The sequence below is a fragment of the Oncorhynchus nerka genome, linkage group LG4 (genome assembly GCF_034236695.1).
Source record: "Oncorhynchus nerka isolate Pitt River linkage group LG4, Oner_Uvic_2.0, whole genome shotgun sequence".
Lineage (NCBI taxonomy): Eukaryota > Metazoa > Chordata > Actinopteri > Salmoniformes > Salmonidae > Oncorhynchus > Oncorhynchus nerka.
The window spans coordinates 457,294-473,205 of record NC_088399.1 but is presented as its reverse complement, the minus strand read 5'-3'; the positions used below and the strand labels follow the sequence as shown (position 1 = coordinate 473,205).

The 15,912-nt window shown below is 44.4% G+C and overlaps 1 protein-coding gene across 1 annotated transcript in view; it reads left to right on the top strand.

Moving 5' to 3' along the window:
* The window catches only part of LOC135571358 (low-density lipoprotein receptor-related protein 2-like), a 121,460-nt gene that overhangs the window by 41,635 nt on the left and 63,913 nt on the right, over positions 1–15,912 (top strand). Inside the window, 8 exon segments of the mRNA XM_065017142.1 lie at positions 229–435; positions 540–791; positions 4,470–4,676; positions 4,783–5,034; positions 8,715–8,921; positions 9,028–9,279; positions 12,955–13,161; positions 13,268–13,519. Of these exon segments, the coding sequence (XP_064873214.1) occupies positions 229–435; positions 540–791; positions 4,470–4,676; positions 4,783–5,034; positions 8,715–8,921; positions 9,028–9,279; positions 12,955–13,161; positions 13,268–13,519 (1,836 nt within the window).

Genomic DNA, 15,912 nt, shown 5'->3' with positions numbered 1-15,912 from the left:
TTCGCTACAATCGCAAAAACATCTGCTAACCATGTGTATCTGACAAATACTAATTGATTTGACAGTTGGAAAATGTTTACTAGCTAGTATATTAGCAGTTGAGACATGTTACCTACAGTCTAACCCTTTGTGCTGAATTGTTTTGGGGAAACTAACGCATCATTAGACTTGTTCTGGGTAGAGTGTAAAAGGCCTGTCCATTATCTTGGTAATACTCTCTCCCTACAGAATCTCCAGTTCCACTTACTACAGCTTATTTGGCTCCAACTACAACCGTTCCAGATATTCTTCCTGCTCAGCCAGTCTGTACCAGTCCATCAGTGAGGTGTCGGGGCTCTACTTTGTGCATCTCCCAAACTCAGCTGTGTGACACATTGAGAGACTGCCCTGATGGTTTTGATGAGGAGTCCTGCATTACTAAATGTCCAAACCGAGGTAGATATATTAATGCGTTCTGAAATTTGATACTGCTTTGCCACCCAGAAAACCCCTTTAACCCTCTTAACCTTTCTTCATGGTCCCTCTTGTGTGTCTCCCAGGTGAGTTCCGGTGTAAGGACAGGAGGAAATGTATTAAGAGGAGTCTGGTTTGTGATGGACGCGCTCATTGCCATGATGGCTCAGATGAGATTGGCTGTCCAACGATCGCTGCTCCAACATCCCAAACTGCAGCCCTGAAGTGCCGTATGGGTTCTACACTGTGCAAGGATGGGAGAGAGTGTGTCCTGCACAGCCATGTTTGTGATGGAGAGGTGGACTGTAAGGATGGATCAGATGAACAGGACTGTGGAGGTGAGTCTGATTTCTGACTGGTCAGTCGGGACGTTTTCTAAATCGACTAACTGTCTGACCGTGTTTGTAAAATGGCATGACGTCCCAAAAATGGGGAACCGGACAGAACTGCCACTTGCAGTACACGGTCAACAATGTGAGAAAGGTTATCGAATGTTTTTGTAGGGCTGTCAGAGTTAATCAGTTAACGTAAGTTAATCTTTTTGAAATTTTAGTGCGCATTTTCTTTAACGCGAATAAGCGCATTGTCTGAAAGCGTGTAACATTAGGTCAAAAGACATCTCAAATCTACAATGCCATGTAATGCATATTAACATTGCAGTTAAAGAAAGTGTGCGTTGTCAATTTACCTAATTTTGCTAACCGTTTCCTTAGACAAAGTCAAGACATCAATATTCTTGTAATGTTTTTTGTATGAATCTTAAATGATGGCTCACTGAATAGGCAGGGGGGGTTTATCAAAATAATTAAGGCACAGCACGCTTTTGGACTCATTCAGCAGTTTTTACTGATTAAGTACAATACCATTCGAAATGAATGTTGAAAGTTTAAATGATATTCCTAAAACGTTAGTAAAAAATGATGCCATGGCTGCCTCCTGTTGACTACACATATAGATAAATATCCTAACTAATATGCAGAAAAGGTTATTAATAGTACATGTTACAATTTACACTGTACATCTGCAACAATCATATACATTTTCAAACGAGTACCTTATAAACTGCACACGCACCAAAAACCCTCATTCAAGGGTTTTTCTTTTTACCATTTTCTACATTGTAGAATAATTGTGAAGACATCAAAACTATGAATTAGCACATATGGAGTCATGTAGTAACCAAAGTGTTAAAATCAAAATATATTTTATACATTTGAAATTCTTCAAAAAAGCCACCCTTTGCCTTGACAGCTTTGCACACTCTTGGCATTCTCTCAACCAGCTTCATGAGGTAGTCACTTGGAATGCGTTTTCAATTAGCAGGTGTGCCGCCTTAAAGTATTTGTGAAATGTGTTTGAGCCAATCCGTTGTGACAATGTAAGGAGGGGTATACAGAAGAGAGCCCTATTTGGTAATTGACCAAGTCCATATGTCAAGAACAGCTCAAATAGCAATGAGAAATGACTGTCCATTTAAGACATGAAGGTCAGTCAATTGGAAAATGTCAATAACTTTTGAAGTTCAAGTGCAGTCGCAAAAACCAAGCACCATAATGTAACTGGCTCTAATGAGGACCGCCACAGGAATGGACGACCCAGAGTTACCCCTGATGCAAAGGATAAGTTCATTAGATTTACCAGCCTCAGAAATTGCAGCCCAAATAAATGCTTCACATAGTTCTAGTAAGACGCATCTCAACATCAACTGGTCAGAGGAGACTGCGAATCCAGCCACCATGGTCGAATTGCTGCAAAGAAAGCACTACTAAAGGACACCAATAAGAAAGACTTGCTTGAGCCAAGAAACACAAGCAATGGACATTAGACCGGTGGAAATCTGTCCTTTTGGTCCGAGTCCAAATTGGAGATTTTTGGTTCCAACCGCTATGTCTTTGCGAGAACGGATCTCCGCATGTGTTTTTTCCACCATAAAGCATGAAGGAGGTGGTGTTACGGTGTGGGGCTGCTTTGCTGGTGACACGGTCACAGCATTCTGCAGCGATACGCCATACCATCTGGTTTGGGCTTAGTGGGACTGTCATTTTGTTTTAACAGGACAATGACCCAACACAACTCCAGGCTGTTTAAGGGCTATTTTAACAATACGGAGAGTGATTGAGTACTGCATCAGATGACCTGGCTTCCACAATCCCCGACCTCAACCAAATTGAGATGGTTTGGGATGAGTTGGACCGCAGAGTGAAGGGAAAGCAGCCAACAAGTGCTCACCATATGTGGGAACTCAAGACTTGGAAAAGCATTCCAGGTGAAGCTGGTTGAGCGAATGCCAAGTGTGCAAAGCTGTCAAAGCAAAGGATGGCAATTTGAAAGATATATTTAGATTTTAACACTATTCTGAAACCGTGGATTGATGGCAGCATTTGCAAAACTGAAAGCACAAACCACTGCTTTTAATCAGGGCAAGGTGACCGGAAACATGACCGACTACACAGTGTAGCTATTCCCTCCAAGGCAATCAAACAAGCTAAGCGTCAGTATAGAGACAAAGTAGTCGCAATTCAATGCCAGACTGCATCCCCAGCCGCGTCCTCAGAGCATACGCAGACCGGCTGGCTGGTGTGTTTACGGACATATTCAATCAATCCTTATCCCAGTCTGCTGTTCCCACATGCTTCAAGAGGGCCACCATTGTTTCTCTTCCCAAGAAAGCTAAGGTCACTGAGCTAAATGACTATCCGCTTCGAACACTCACTTCCGTGCTTTGCGAGACTAATCAAGGACCATATCACCTCCACCCTACCTGACACCCTAGACCTACTCCAATTTGCCTACCGCCCCAATAGGTCCACAGACAATGCAATCACACTGCCCTAACCCATCTGGACAAGAGGAATACCTATGTAAGAATGCTGTTCATCGACTACAGCTCAGCATTTAACATCATAGTACCCCCAACTCGTCATTAAGCTCGAGACCCTGGGTCTCGACCCCGCCCTGTGAAACTGGGTCCTGGAATTCCTGACGGGCCGCCCCCAGGTGGTGAGGGTAGGTAACATCTCCACCCCCCTGATCCTCCACACTGGGGCCCCACAAGAGTGCGTTCTCAGCCCTCTCCTGTTCACGCATGACTGCGTGGCCATGCCCGCCTCCAACTCAATCATCAAGTTTGCAGACGACACTACAGTGGTAGGCTTGATTGCCAACAATGACGAGACGGCCTACAGGGAGGAGGTGAAGGCCCTTGGAGTGTGGTCAGGAAAATAACCTCACACTCGACGTCAACAAAACAAAGGAGATGATCGTGGACTTCAGGAAACAGCAGACGGAGGAGCCCCTATCCACATCGACGGGACAGTCGTGGAGAAGGTGGGAAGTTAAGCTCCTTGGCGTACACATCACGGACAACTGAAATGGTCCACCCACACAGACAGCATGGTGAAGGCGCAGCAGCCCTAACCTCAGGCGGCTGAAGAAATTTGGCTCGTCACCAAACACACTCACAAACTTTTACAGATGCACAATCGAGAACATCCTGTCGGGCTGTTGCCTGGTACGGCAACTGCTCCGCCCACAACCGTAAGGCTCTCCAGAGGGTAGTGAGCTCTGCACAACGCATCACTGGGGCAAACTACCTGCCCTCCAGGACAACTACACCACCCGATGTCACTGGAAGGCCAAAAAGATCATCAAGGACAACAACCACCCGAGCCACTTCCTGTTCAACCAACATTCTTATTCATTCCTTTACACTTGTGTGTATAAGGTAGTTGTGAAATTGTTAGATTACTTGTATATTACTGCAGGGTCGGAACTAGAAGCACAAGCATTTCGCTACAATCGCAAAAACATCTGCTAACCATGTGTATCTGACAAATACTAATTGATTTGACAGTTGGAAAATGTTTACTAGCTAGTATATTAGCAGTTGAGACATGTTACCTACAGTCTAACCCTTTGTGCTGAATTGTTTTGGGGAAACTAACGCATCATTAGACTTGTTCTGGGTAGAGTGTAAAAGGCCTGTCCGTTATCTTGGTAATACTCTCTCCCTACAGAATCTCCAGTTCCACTTACTACAGCTTATTTGGCTCCAACTACAACCGTTCCAGATATTCTTCCTGCTCAGCCAGTCTGTACCAGTCCATCAGTGAGGTGTCGGGGCTCTACTTTGTGCATCTCCCAAACTCAGCTGTGTGACACATTGAGAGACTGCCCTGATGGTTTTGATGAGGAGTCCTGCATTACTAAATGTCCAAACCGAGGTAGATATATTAATGCGTTCTGAAATTTGATACTGCTTTGCCACCCAGAAAACCCCTTTAACCCTCTTAACCTTTCTTCATGGTCCCTCTTATGTGTGTCTCCCAGGTGAGTTCCGGTGTAAGGACAGGAGGAAATGTATTAAGAGGAGTCTGGTTTGTGATGGACGCGCTCATTGCCATGATGGCTCAGATGAGATTGGCTGTCCAACGATCGCTGCTCCAACATCCCAAACTGCAGCCCTGAAGTGCCGTATGGGTTCTACACTGTGCAAGGATGGGAGAGAGTGTGTCCTGCACAGCCATGTTTGTGATGGAGAGGTGGACTGTAAGGATGGATCAGATGAACAGGACTGTGGAGGTGAGTCTGATTTCTGACTGGTCAGTCGGGACGTTTTCTAAATCGACTAAGTGTCTGACCGTGTTTGTAAAATGGCATGACGTCCCAAAAATGGGGAACCGGACAGAACTGCCACTTGCAGTACACGGTCAACAATGTGACAAAGGTTATCGAATGTTTTTGTAGGGCTGTCAGAGTTAATCAGTTAACGTAAGTTAATCTTTTTGAAATTTTAGTGCGCATTTTCTTTAACGCGAATAAGCGCATTGTCTGAAAGCGTGTAACATTAGGTCAAAAGACATCTCAAATCTACAATGCCATGTAATGCATATTAACATTGCAGTTAAAGAAAGTGTGCGTTGTCAATTTACCTAATTTTGCTAACCGTTTCCTTAGACAAAGTCAAGACATCAATATTCTTGTAATGTTTTTTGTATGAATCTTAAATGATGGCTCACTGAATAGGCAGGGGGGGTTTATCAAAATAATTTAGGCACAGCACGCTTTTGGACTCATTCAGCAGTTTTTACTGATTAAGTACAATACCATTCGAAATGAATGTTGAAAGTTTAAATGATATTCCTAAAACGTTAGTAAAAAATGATGCCATGGCTGCCTCCTGTTGACTACACATATAGATAAATATCCTAACTAATATGCAGAAAAGGTTATTAATAGTACATGTTACAATTTACACTGTACATCTGCAACAATCATATACATTTTCAAACGAGTACCTTATAAACTGCACACGCACCAAAACCCTCATTCAAGGGTTTTTCTTTTTACCATTTTCTACATTGTAGAATAATTGTGAAGACATCAAAACTATGAATTAGCACATATGGAGTCATGTAGTAACCAAAGTGTTAAAATCAAAATATATTTTATACATTTGAAATTCTTCAAAAAAGCCACCCTTTGCCTTGACAGCTTTGCACACTCTTGGCATTCTCTCAACCAGCTTCATGAGGTAGTCACTTGGAATGCGTTTTCAATTAGCAGGTGTGCCGCCTTAAAGTATTTGTGAAATGTGTTTGAGCCAATCCGTTGTGACAATGTAAGGAGGGGTATACAGAAGAGAGCCCTATTTGGTAATTGACCAAGTCCATATGTCAAGAACAGCTCAAATAGCAATGAGAAATGACTGTCCATTTAAGACATGAAGGTCAGTCAATTGGAAAATGTCAATAACTTTTGAAGTTCAAGTGCAGTCGCAAAAACCAAGCACCATAATGTAACTGGCTCTAATGAGGACCGCCACAGGAATGGACGACCCAGAGTTACCCCTGATGCAAAGGATAAGTTCATTAGATTTACCAGCCTCAGAAATTGCAGCCCAAATAAATGCTTCACATAGTTCTAGTAAGACGCATCTCAACATCAACTGGTCAGAGGAGACTGCGAATCCAGCCACCATGGTCGAATTGCTGCAAAGAAAGCACTACTAAAGGACACCAATAAGAAAGACTTGCTTGAGCCAAGAAACACAAGCAATGGACATTAGACCGGTGGAAATCTGTCCTTTTGGTCCGAGTCCAAATTGGAGATTTTTGGTTCCAACCGCTATGTCTTTGCGAGAACGGATCTCCGCATGTGTTTTTTCCACCATAAAGCATGAAGGAGGTGGTGTTACGGTGTGGGGCTGCTTTGCTGGTGACACGGTCACAGCATTCTGCAGCGATACGCCATACCATCTGGTTTGGGCTTAGTGGGACTGTCATTTTGTTTTAACAGGACAATGACCCAACACAACTCCAGGCTGTTTAAGGGCTATTTTAACAATACGGAGAGTGATTGAGTACTGCATCAGATGACCTGGCTTCCACAATCCCCCGACCTCAACCAAATTGAGATGGTTTGGGATGAGTTGGACCGCAGAGTGAAGGGAAAGCAGCCAACAAGTGCTCACCATATGTGGGAACTCAAGACTTGGAAAAGCATTCCAGGTGAAGCTGGTTGAGCGAATGCCAAGTGTGCAAAGCTGTCAAAGCAAAGGATGGCAATTTGAAAGATATATTTAGATTTTAACACTATTCTGAAACCGTGGATTGATGGCAGCATTTGCAAAACTGAAAGCACAAACCACTGCTTTTAATCAGGGCAAGGTGACCGGAAACATGACCGACTACACAGTGTAGCTATTCCCTCCAAGGCAATCAAACAAGCTAAGCGTCAGTATAGAGACAAAGTAGTCGCAATTCAATGCCAGACTGCATCCCCAGCCGCGTCCTCAGAGCATACGCAGACCGGCTGGCTGGTGTGTTTACGGACATATTCAATCAATCCTTATCCCAGTCTGCTGTTCCCACATGCTTCAAGAGGGCCACCATTGTTTCTCTTCCCAAGAAAGCTAAGGTCACTGAGCTAAATGACTATCCGCTTCGTAACACTCACTTCCGTGCTTTGCGAGACTAATCAAGGACCATATCACCTCCACCCTACCTGACACCCTAGACCTACTCCAATTTGCCTACCGCCCCAATAGGTCCACAGACAATGCAATCACACTGCCCTAACCCATCTGGACAAGAGGAATACCTATGTAAGAATGCTGTTCATCGACTACAGCTCAGCATTTAACATCATAGTACCCCCAACTCGTCATTAAGCTCGAGACCCTGGGTCTCGACCCCGCCCTGTGAAACTGGGTCCTGGAATTCCTGACGGGCCGCCCCCAGGTGGTGAGGGTAGGTAACATCTCCACCCCCCTGATCCTCCACACTGGGGCCCCACAAGAGTGCGTTCTCAGCCCTCTCCTGTTCACGCATGACTGCGTGGCCATGCCCGCCTCCAACTCAATCATCAAGTTTGCAGACGACACTACAGTGGTAGGCTTGATTGCCAACAATGACGAGACGGCCTACAGGGAGGAGGTGAAGGCCCTTGGAGTGTGGTCAGGAAAATAACCTCACACTCGACGTCAACAAAACAAAGGAGATGATCGTGGACTTCAGGAAACAGCAGACGGAGGAGCCCCTATCCACATCGACGGGACAGTCGTGGAGAAGGTGGGAAGTTAAGCTCCTTGGCGTACACATCACGGACAACTGAAATGGTCCACCCACACAGACAGCATGGTGAAGGCGCAGCAGCCCTAACCTCAGGCGGCTGAAGAAATTTGGCTCGTCACCAAACACACTCCACAAACTTTTACAGATGCACAATCGAGAACATCCTGTCGGGCTGTTGCCTGGTACGGCAACTGCTCCGCCCACAACCGTAAGGCTCTCCAGAGGGTAGTGAGCTCTGCACAACGCATCACTGGGGCAAACTACCTGCCCTCCAGGACAACTACACCACCCGATGTCACTGGAAGGCCAAAAAGATCATCAAGGACAACAACCACCCGAGCCACTTCCTGTTCAACCAACATTCTTATTCATTCCTTTACACTTGTGTGTATAAGGTAGTTGTGAAATTGTTAGATTACTTGTATATTACTGCAGGGTCGGAACTAGAAGCACAAGCATTTCGCTACAATCGCAAAAACATCTGCTAACCATGTGTATCTGACAAATACTAATTGATTTGACAGTTGGAAAATGTTTACTAGCTAGTATATTAGCAGTTGAGACATGTTACCTACAGTCTAACCCTTTGTGCTGAATTGTTTTGGGGAAACTAACGCATCATTAGACTTGTTCTGGGTAGAGTGTAAAAGGCCTGTCCGTTATCTTGGTAATACTCTCTCCCTACAGAATCTCCAGTTCCACTTACTACAGCTTATTTGGCTCCAACTACAACCGTTCCAGATATTCTTCCTGCTCAGCCAGTCTGTACCAGTCCATCAGTGAGGTGTCGGGGCTCTACTTTGTGCATCTCCCAAACTCAGCTGTGTGACACATTGAGAGACTGCCCTGATGGTTTTGATGAGGAGTCCTGCATTACTAAATGTCCAAACCGAGGTAGATATATTAATGCGTTCTGAAATTTGATACTGCTTTGCCACCCAGAAAACCCCTTTAACCCTCTTAACCTTTCTTCATGGTCCCTCTTATGTGTGTCTCCCAGGTGAGTTCCGGTGTAAGGACAGGAGGAAATGTATTAAGAGGAGTCTGGTTTGTGATGGACGCGCTCATTGCCATGATGGCTCAGATGAGATTGGCTGTCCAACGATCGCTGCTCCAACATCCCAAACTGCAGCCCTGAAGTGCCGTATGGGTTCTACACTGTGCAAGGATGGGAGAGAGTGTGTCCTGCACAGCCATGTTTGTGATGGAGAGGTGGACTGTAAGGATGGATCAGATGAACAGGACTGTGGAGGTGAGTCTGATTTCTGACTGGTCAGTCGGGACGTTTTCTAAATCGACTAAGTGTCTGACCGTGTTTGTAAAATGGCATGACGTCCCAAAAATGGGGAACCGGACAGAACTGCCACTTGCAGTACACGGTCAACAATGTGACAAAGGTTATCGAATGTTTTTGTAGGGCTGTCAGAGTTAATCAGTTAACGTAAGTTAATCTTTTGAAATTTTAGTGCGCATTTTCTTTAACGCGAATAAGCGCATTGTCTGAAAGCGTGTAACATTAGGTCAAAAGACATCTCAAATCTACAATGCCATGTAATGCATATTAACATTGCAGTTAAAGAAAGTGTGCGTTGTCAATTTACCTAATTTTGCTAACCGTTTCCTTAGACAAAGTCAAGACATCAATATTCTTGTAATGTTTTTTGTATGAATCTTAAATGATGGCTCACTGAATAGGCAGGGGGGGTTTATCAAAATAATTTAGGCACAGCACGCTTTTGGACTCATTCAGCAGTTTTTACTGATTAAGTACAATACCATTCGAAATGAATGTTGAAAGTTTAAATGATATTCCTAAAACGTTAGTAAAAATGATGCCATGGCTGCCTCCTGTTGACTACACATATAGATAAATATCCTAACTAATATGCAGAAAAGGTTATTAATAGTACATGTTACAATTTACACTGTACATCTGCAACAATCATATACATTTTCAAACGAGTACCTTATAAACTGCACACGCACCAAAAACCCTCATTCAAGGGTTTTTCTTTTTACCATTTTCTACATTGTAGAATAATTGTGAAGACATCAAAACTATGAATTAGCACATATGGAGTCATGTAGTAACCAAAGTGTTAAAATCAAAATATATTTTATACATTTGAAATTCTTCAAAAAAGCCACCCTTTGCCTTGACAGCTTTGCACACTCTTGGCATTCTCTCAACCAGCTTCATGAGGTAGTCACTTGGAATGCGTTTTCAATTAGCAGGTGTGCCGCCTTAAAGTATTTGTGAAATGTGTTTGAGCCAATCCGTTGTGACAATGTAAGGAGGGGTATACAGAAGAGAGCCCTATTTGGTAATTGACCAAGTCCATATGTCAAGAACAGCTCAAATAGCAATGAGAAATGACTGTCCATTTAAGACATGAAGGTCAGTCAATTGGAAAATGTCAATAACTTTTGAAGTTCAAGTGCAGTCGCAAAAACCAAGCACCATAATGTAACTGGCTCTAATGAGGACCGCCACAGGAATGGACGACCCAGAGTTACCCCTGATGCAAAGGATAAGTTCATTAGATTTACCAGCCTCAGAAATTGCAGCCCAAATAAATGCTTCACATAGTTCTAGTAAGACGCATCTCAACATCAACTGGTCAGAGGAGACTGCGAATCCAGCCACCATGGTCGAATTGCTGCAAAGAAAGCACTACTAAAGGACACCAATAAGAAAGACTTGCTTGAGCCAAGAAACACAAGCAATGGACATTAGACCGGTGGAAATCTGTCCTTTTGGTCCGAGTCCAAATTGGAGATTTTTGGTTCCAACCGCTATGTCTTTGCGAGAACGGATCTCCGCATGTGTTTTTTCCACCATAAAGCATGAAGGAGGTGGTGTTACGGTGTGGGGCTGCTTTGCTGGTGACACGGTCACAGCATTCTGCAGCGATACGCCATACCATCTGGTTTGGGCTTAGTGGGACTGTCATTTTGTTTTAACAGGACAATGACCCAACACAACTCCAGGCTGTTTAAGGGCTATTTTAACAATACGGAGAGTGATTGAGTACTGCATCAGATGACCTGGCTTCCACAATCCCCGACCTCAACCAAATTGAGATGGTTTGGGATGAGTTGGACCGCAGAGTGAAGGGAAAGCAGCCAACAAGTGCTCACCATATGTGGGAACTCAAGACTTGGAAAAGCATTCCAGGTGAAGCTGGTTGAGCGAATGCCAAGTGTGCAAAGCTGTCAAAGCAAAGGATGGCAATTTGAAAGATATATTTAGATTTTAACACTATTCTGAAACCGTGGATTGATGGCAGCATTTGCAAAACTGAAAGCACAAACCACTGCTTTTAATCAGGGCAAGGTGACCGGAAACATGACCGACTACACAGTGTAGCTATTCCCTCCAAGGCAATCAAACAAGCTAAGCGTCAGTATAGAGACAAAGTAGTCGCAATTCAATGCCAGACTGCATCCCCAGCCGCGTCCTCAGAGCATGCGCAGACCGGCTGGCTGGTGTGTTTACGGACATATTCAATCAATCCTTATCCCAGTCTGCTGTTCCCACATGCTTCAAGAGGGCCACCATTGTTTCTCTTCCCAAGAAAGCTAAGGTCACTGAGCTAAATGACTATCCGCTTCGTAACACTCACTTCCGTGCTTTGCGAGACTAATCAAGGACCATATCACCTCCACCCTACCTGACACCCTAGACCTACTCCAATTTGCCTACCGCCCCAATAGGTCCACAGACAATGCAATCACACTGCCCTAACCCATCTGGACAAGAGGAATACCTATGTAAGAATGCTGTTCATCGACTACAGCTCAGCATTTAACATCATAGTACCCCCAACTCGTCATTAAGCTCGAGACCCTGGGTCTCGACCCCGCCCTGTGAAACTGGGTCCTGGAATTCCTGACGGGCCGCCCCCAGGTGGTGAGGGTAGGTAACATCTCCACCCCCCTGATCCTCCACACTGGGGCCCCACAAGAGTGCGTTCTCAGCCCTCTCCTGTTCACGCATGACTGCGTGGCCATGCCCGCCTCCAACTCAATCATCAAGTTTGCAGACGACACTACAGTGGTAGGCTTGATTGCCAACAATGACGAGACGGCCTACAGGGAGGAGGTGAAGGCCCTTGGAGTGTGGTCAGAAATAACCTCACACTCGACGTCAACAAAACAAAGGAGATGATCGTGGACTTCAGGAAACAGCAGACGGAGGAGCCCCTATCCACATCGACGGGACAGTCGTGGAGAAGGTGGGAAGTTAAGCTCCTTGGCGTACACATCACGGACAACTGAAATGGTCCACCCACACAGACAGCATGGTGAAGGCGCAGCAGCCCTAACCTCAGGCGGCTGAAGAAATTTGGCTCGTCACCAAACACACTCACAAACTTTTACAGATGCACAATCGAGAACATCCTGTCGGGCTGTTGCCTGGTACGGCAACTGCTCCGCCCACAACCGTAAGGCTCTCCAGAGGGTAGTGAGCTCTGCACAACGCATCACTGGGGCAAACTACCTGCCCTCCAGGACAACTACACCACCCGATGTCACTGGAAGGCCAAAAAGATCATCAAGGACAACAACCACCCGAGCCACTTCCTGTTCAACCAACATTCTTATTCATTCCTTTACACTTGTGTGTATAAGGTAGTTGTGAAATTGTTAGATTACTTGTATATTACTGCAGGGTCGGAACTAGAAGCACAAGCATTTCGCTACAATCGCAAAAACATCTGCTAACCATGTGTATCTGACAAATACTAATTGATTTGACAGTTGGAAAATGTTTACTAGCTAGTATATTAGCAGTTGAGACATGTTACCTACAGTCTAACCCTTTGTGCTGAATTGTTTTGGGGAAACTAACGCATCATTAGACTTGTTCTGGGTAGAGTGTAAAAGGCCTGTCCGTTATCTTGGTAATACTCTCTCCCTACAGAATCTCCAGTTCCACTTACTACAGCTTATTTGGCTCCAACTACAACCGTTCCAGATATTCTTCCTGCTCAGCCAGTCTGTACCAGTCCATCAGTGAGGTGTCGGGGCTCTACTTTGTGCATCTCCCAAACTCAGCTGTGTGACACATTGAGAGACTGCCCTGATGGTTTTGATGAGGAGTCCTGCATTACTAAATGTCCAAACCGAGGTAGATATATTAATGCGTTCTGAAATTTGATACTGCTTTGCCACCCAGAAAACCCCTTTAACCCTCTTAACCTTTCTTCATGGTCCCTCTTATGTGTGTCTCCCAGGTGAGTTCCGGTGTAAGGACAGGAGGAAATGTATTAAGAGGAGTCTGGTTTGTGATGGACGCGCTCATTGCCATGATGGCTCAGATGAGATTGGCTGTCCAACGATCGCTGCTCCAACATCCCAAACTGCAGCCCTGAAGTGCCGTATGGGTTCTACACTGTGCAAGGATGGGAGAGAGTGTGTCCTGCACAGCCATGTTTGTGATGGAGAGGTGGACTGTAAGGATGGATCAGATGAACAGGACTGTGGAGGTGAGTCTGATTTCTGACTGGTCAGTCGGGACGTTTTCTAAATCGACTAAGTGTCTGACCGTGTTTGTAAAATGGCATGACGTCCCAAAAATGGGGAACCGGACAGAACTGCCACTTGCAGTACACGGTCAACAATGTGACAAAGGTTATCGAATGTTTTTGTAGGGCTGTCAGAGTTAATCAGTTAACGTAAGTTAATCTTTTTGAAATTTTAGTGCGCATTTTCTTTAACGCGAATAAGCGCATTGTCTGAAAGCGTGTAACATTAGGTCAAAAGACATCTCAAATCTACAATGCCATGTAATGCATATTAACATTGCAGTTAAAGAAAGTGTGCGTTGTCAATTTACCTAATTTTGCTAACGTTTCCTTAGACAAAGTCAAGACATCAATATTCTTGTAATGTTTTTTGTATGAATCTTAAATGATGGCTCACTGAATAGGCAGGGGGGGTTTATCAAAATAATTTAGGCACAGCACGCTTTTGGACTCATTCAGCAGTTTTTACTGATTAAGTACAATACCATTCGAAATGAATGTTGAAAGTTTAAATGATATTCCTAAAACGTTAGTAAAAAATGATGCCATGGCTGCCTCCTGTTGACTACACATATAGATAAATATCCTAACTAATATGCAGAAAAGGTTATTAATAGTACATGTTACAATTTACACTGTACATCTGCAACAATCATATACATTTTCAAACGAGTACCTTATAAACTGCACACGCACCAAAAACCCTCATTCAAGGGTTTTTCTTTTTACCATTTTCTACATTGTAGAATAATTGTGAAGACATCAAAACTATGAATTAGCACATATGGAGTCATGTAGTAACCAAAGTGTTAAAATCAAAATATATTTTATACATTTGAAATTCTTCAAAAAAGCCACCCTTTGCCTTGACAGCTTTGCACACTCTTGGCATTCTCTCAACCAGCTTCATGAGGTAGTCACTTGGAATGCGTTTTCAATTAGCAGGTGTGCCGCCTTAAAGTATTTGTGAAATGTGTTTGAGCCAATCCGTTGTGACAATGTAAGGAGGGGTATACAGAAGAGAGCCCTATTTGGTAATTGACCAAGTCCATATGTCAAGAACAGCTCAAATAGCAATGAGAAATGACTGTCCATTTAAGACATGAAGGTCAGTCAATTGGAAAATGTCAATAACTTTTGAAGTTCAAGTGCAGTCGCAAAAACCAAGCACCATAATGTAACTGGCTCTAATGAGGACCGCCACAGGAATGGACGACCCAGAGTTACCCCTGATGCAAAGGATAAGTTCATTAGATTTACCAGCCTCAGAAATTGCAGCCCAAATAAATGCTTCACATAGTTCTAGTAAGACGCATCTCAACATCAACTGGTCAGAGGAGACTGCGAATCCAGCCACCATGGTCGAATTGCTGCAAAGAAAGCACTACTAAAGGACACCAATAAGAAAGACTTGCTTGAGCCAAGAAACACAAGCAATGGACATTAGACCGGTGGAAATCTGTCCTTTTGGTCCGAGTCCAAATTGGAGATTTTTGGTTCCAACCGCTATGTCTTTGCGAGAACGGATCTCCGCATGTGTTTTTTCCACCATAAAGCATGAAGGAGGTGGTGTTACGGTGTGGGGCTGCTTTGCTGGTGACACGGTCACAGCATTCTGCAGCGATACGCCATACCATCTGGTTTGGGCTTAGTGGGACTGTCATTTTGTTTTAACAGGACAATGACCCAACACAACTCCAGGCTGTTTAAGGGCTATTTTAACAATACGGAGAGTGATTGAGTACTGCATCAGATGACCTGGCTTCCACAATCCCCCGACCTCAACCAAATTGAGATGGTTTGGGATGAGTTGGACCGCAGAGTGAAGGGAAAGCAGCCAACAAGTGCTCACCATATGTGGGAACTCAAGACTTGGAAAAGCATTCCAGGTGAAGCTGGTTGAGCGAATGCCAAGTGTGCAAAGCTGTCAAAGCAAAGGATGGCTATTTGAAAGATATATTTAGATTTTAACACTATTCTGAAACCGTGGATTGATGGCAGCATTTGCAAAACTGAAAGCACAAACCACTGCTTTTAATCAGGGCAAGGTGACCGGAAACATGACCGACTACACAGTGTAGCTATTCCCTCCAAGGCAATCAAACAAGCTAAGCGTCAGTATAGAGACAAAGTAGTCGCAATTCAATGCCAGACTGCATCCCCAGCCGCGTCCTCAGAGCATGCGCAGACCGGCTGGCTGGTGTGTTTACGGACATATTCAATCAATCCTTATCCCAGTCTGCTGTTCCCACATGCTTCAAGAGGGCCACCATTGTTTCTCTTCCCAAGAAAGCTAAGGTCACTGAGCTAAATGACTATCCGCTTCGTAACACTCACTTCCGTGCTTTGCGAGA